The following is a 4143-nucleotide window of genomic DNA, read 5'->3' as shown; positions in this document are numbered from 1 at the left end:
GTCCTGACTCATCCCGGCGCTCGCCAACAACAACAGGAGGACGCGGCCGACCTCCCCGCTCCTCCGCAGGGCACTCGGTGGAGCTGCCCGCAAACTGGGGCAAAACGGGCAGGCACAGAGCTTTTTCACCCTTGTTATTTTAATTTTTTTTTTTTAATTTTTTTTTTTACAAAAAAAGACACCCTTCTGGTCTGCCTTACAAAAGAGATGTACACAAATCTGTACTAGGAGGGGGGAAAAAAAAAAAAAAGGTTTCCCAGAAGAAATGGGAAATAACCGTGTATAAATATTCTCTCCGAGTTCTTTTAAAGCTTCAATTCCCGGTTTTTGCCTGCTCGGCCCTTCCTTCGGCCTGGGGGGGTCCCGAGGGTCCCAGCACCTCGGCCGGGCCTTATTGCTCACATCAGCTTCCAGGGAGTTGAGAGTCACGGGCCGTGCTCCGCTAAAGGACCCTTGTTACCAGCACGTGGACGTCCCTTAGGCGAGTCACCGGCAGGTTCCTTTTTAGCAGTAGCTAAAAAAAAAAGCCCACCCAAACCCCAAATTAACCCCCCCACCCTTCTCTTTCGCTACCCACGTTCTACGTAGAGTTCACGGAAATCAAGGCACTGAGCGGTAAAATTAGTGTCTCCTCCCGAAGTGTGGCAGCCTCTCGGAAATTGCACGTTATGGGTTTGGGGTTTTTCTGCCTGAATTCAGTTAACTCCTGGCCGTTCCTCGCCCCGGAGGGACACGGCCAGGTGCCACCGCTGGAGCTCAACCCTCCTTCTGTGTCCTGGGCTCCCCTGGCCCTGGCAGCCCCGTCCCGCCTGGCTCAGAAATAGGAGGGGGGTTTGAGCCCCGGGGTGTTGTTGTTGCTGGGGTAGTGCGACTGCATGAGCGGGACCTCGCACTCGGAGCCGCCCGAAAGGATGGCCGCCTCCGGCACCTTGCAGCCGTGGCTGCTCAAATCCCCGTTCTCCAGGCAGGCTTTCACCCCTTCCAGCTCCAACGGGCCGGCGTCCACCCCGCTGCCGGCGTGCGCCTTCGCCCGGCGGTGCCGGCGGTAGTACGTGCCGGCGGTGACCACCACCACCAGCAGCAGCACAGCGGCCAGCGCGGGGACGATCATCAGGGTGAGGTTGCTGTCCTTGCTCTGGGTGACAGGAGAGTGCTGCTGGTGGCTCAGCGGCAAGGTCTGCGCCTCGGAGCAGTGCTCCTCCTTGGAGACCTTCTCCCCCAGGGGCCCGATGCAGACGCGGTAGGTGCAGTTGGGCTTCAGCGCCCGCACCGTGTACTCGGAGAGCGAAGCCGGCAAACGCAGCATCACCGGTCGCTTGTCGGGCCCGGAGAGATTTCGGTAGCTCAAACGGATGCCTTTCAGCTGAGCTTTGGACTGGATGTAGTTCTGCAAGTCCACCTTGAGGGAGGTGCTGCTGACCTGCACGATGCTGATCCGCCGGCCGGGCGGCGGGGCCTGGGTGGCCGGGGACGGCGTGGTCCCCCTCACCTCCAGCTGGCAGTACGCCCCGGCAAATCCCGCCGGGCACAGGCACTCCAGGTGGTTTTGGGCACCCAGGCGGCAAGTGCCACCGTTGAGACACGAGCGAGGGGGACAGATGGGTGGCGGGGGACTGGTGGGGGCCGGAGGGCCACTGAAGGGCACTGGCGTGGAGCTGCCCTGGGGGGCTCTGGCGCCTGGGGTGGGAGCGGCGGTGCTGGGCAGCAGCGGCGGGGGGCTGCTGGTGGGGAGCGGGGCAGGCGGCGGCAGCGTGGTGGTGCGCGGGGTGGTGGGGGTGGTGGTAGTGGTGGTGGTGGGACACCCGAAGTCGGCGTACTGCAGGTGGTGGAGGAGCTTGCCGGAGTTTTTTGGGGGGAAGTGGCAGCGCGTCTCCTCGGGGCGCCGGAGGACCACGCCGCTGGCGTTCACCCACTGCACCAGCCAACTCATGGGGCAGATGCAGTTGAAGGGGTTGCCGGCGGCCGTCACGGCCCGCAGTCTGGGGAAGAAGCTGGAGAAATCCCGAGGGATGGTGTTGATGTTGAGGTTGCTGATGTCCAGCTCCTGCAGGTTGTGAAGGTTGCGGAAGTCCTCCGGTGGGAGCTGGGAGATGCGGGCGTTGCCAGCCAGGCTGAGCTTGGTGAGGCTCCCCAGGCGCCGCAGCACGGCCGGGACGCGCTCCAGCAGGTTGTCGGAGACGTCCAGCTCGTGGAGGTTGTTCTGGACCTGGAAGAGCTCCTCATTTAAGCTCGTCAGGCCCAGCCCCGCTATCTTCAGGGACTCAATGTTGATGGCGTGGAAGGCCCCCGGTGCAATGGTGGGGATCTTGTTCCAGCTGATGTCCAGCAGCAGGAGGTTGGGCAGGTCGAGGGGGGGCACAGCCCAGAGCTGGTTGTTCTGCAGCTTCAGCTCCAGCAAGTTCTCCAGTGTGTCAAAGGCGGCAGCGTGGATGTGCTGGATCCTGTTCCTCTGCAGGTAGAGCCGCTCCAGCAGCCGCAGCCCATGGAAGGTCTCGTTGGTGATCTCCTGCAGCTGGTTGGAGGACAGGTCCAAGTTGACGAGCTCCGTCAGGGGCTGGAAGATGTTTTTCTGGATGCTGGTGATCTTGTTTTGTGAGAGGTCCAAGAGCTGGAGGGCGGGCAGGCCGGCAAAACTGTCCTCATTCAGCATCGTAATGCCGTTCTCAAAGACGTAGAGGGAGAGGGTGTTGGGGGGCAGCCCCCGGGGCACGGTCTGGCCCCTTCTGGCCGCACACAGGATGGTCTTGGGGTCTTGGCACTGGCATCCTGCAGGACATGCCCCAGCCAGCTCCCGGGGGGCCAGGAGAAGCAGCGTGTAAAGGATCAGCTGATTCATGGTGTCAGCTCTGCGGGAGAGAGAAACCCAGCCAAGGTTAGGGGCCGGGCCCTGTTTGGGGGACACCCGAGGCTGGGGAGGAGCCTCAGACCCCCCCCCTGCTACCCCTGCACCACTCCCGAGGTGGGAGAGCCATCTCCCTGTGCCGTGCTCGGGACCCTCCGGCCCCAAAGGGACCTCGGGGGGAGCAGGAAAGTCCCCAACGCTCTCCTGCCTCCTCTGTCCTGCTCCAGCCCTGGACAGAGGGGATGAGAGCGTTGCGTGAGCTGCCCAGCCTGGCTCCGTGCTCTCCCCCTCTCCAGACCCCCAAGATTTAGGGGCGTAGCACCCCAGGTTCTCCCATGAGACACGTCCCACTGGCTTTGGCCTGTCCTCGCCGTGCTGTCCCCACCAGTGGGGCACCGTGATCCGCTGCAGGCAGCAGGGCAAGGGCCCCTACCTCCCCGGCTGCTCTCGGCAGGGTGCAAATCAAACATGGGGGATGTGGAGCAGAGCCAGGGGAGGAGGGGGGAGCCCGGCCCCGGATCACCGAGCACCGCTTAACCCTTCGCTTGTGCCGCCATCCTGCCAGAAGCACCCACGGGCTCCACTCCTGCCCGGATGGCTGGCAGTAGCAATCCCCCTCAGGGACATGGACACCCAGGGGTGGCCCCCACCGTGGGGCGACCTGTGCACAGGTTGTGGGGCCAAAGGAGCTGTGTGCTCCCCCGCCCTACAGGTCCCTGCTGTGTCTCCACAGAGTCCTGGGGTTTGTACTCACCCCCAAGCCTCCTCCTGTCCCCTGAGGGTCACAGGTGACCCTGCTGTTCCCCTCCCTGCTGGCACCCCAGGGACCCAGCACAGCACCCTGGGCTGTGTCCTCGTCCCTCTGTCCCGGGGACAGTGGGGATGGAGAGAAGGATGCTCTTGGGGCGAGCGAGGCTGTAACCACCCCCGTCCTGACCGATGTCCTTGCTTCCGAGGTGGCTGGCTCCTTTCTCAACCCCATCTTTCAGCCCTTCTAATGACACTCCTAATTAGCACAAGCGAGGGGGGGTGGTGGTGAGACCTGGGGCTGAGCCAGGGACGTGATGTCTCCTCCCACTCTATCTCAGGGGCACAGGGAGGTGGCAGACCCCCCAGAGGGGGTCCCCAGGCAGGGAAAAGGTGAACTATGGAGGCGGCTGGAAGTGGGAATGCCACCACCACCCTGCCAGCCCCTTCCCCAGCCCTGGCTGTCACCACCTCCTCCCCTGCTCCAATCTGTTCATAGCTCCATGTAAACCCCCCCCAACCCCGGCGGCTCGCAAGGGGCCCCCGCCGTGTGC

General features: G+C 63.3%; 2 protein-coding genes across 2 annotated transcripts in view; one reads left to right on the top strand and one right to left on the bottom strand.

Annotated features, from left to right (window-relative positions):
• Positions 1 to 4143, top strand: part of LOC106884891 (coronin-7-like) — a 50590-nt gene that overhangs the window by 25439 nt on the left and 21008 nt on the right. The gene's annotated exons all lie outside the window — the stretch shown is intronic.
• VASN (vasorin) overlaps positions 135 to 4143 on the bottom strand; it is an 11098-nt gene continuing 7089 nt past the window's right edge. Inside the window, exon 3 of the mRNA XM_014936156.1 lies at positions 135 to 2846. Coding sequence (XP_014791642.1) covers positions 815 to 2846 — 2032 coding nt within the window. The 3' untranslated portion in view covers positions 135 to 814. The remainder of the gene's footprint in view (positions 2847 to 4143) is intronic.

The sequence above is a fragment of the Calidris pugnax genome, unplaced genomic scaffold, assembly GCF_001431845.1.
Source record: "Calidris pugnax isolate Ruff unplaced genomic scaffold, ASM143184v1 scaffold17, whole genome shotgun sequence".
Taxonomy (NCBI): Eukaryota; Metazoa; Chordata; class Aves; order Charadriiformes; family Scolopacidae; genus Calidris; species Calidris pugnax.
Note: the sequence above shows the minus strand (reverse complement) of the source record. Positions and strands in the feature narration are given on the sequence as shown.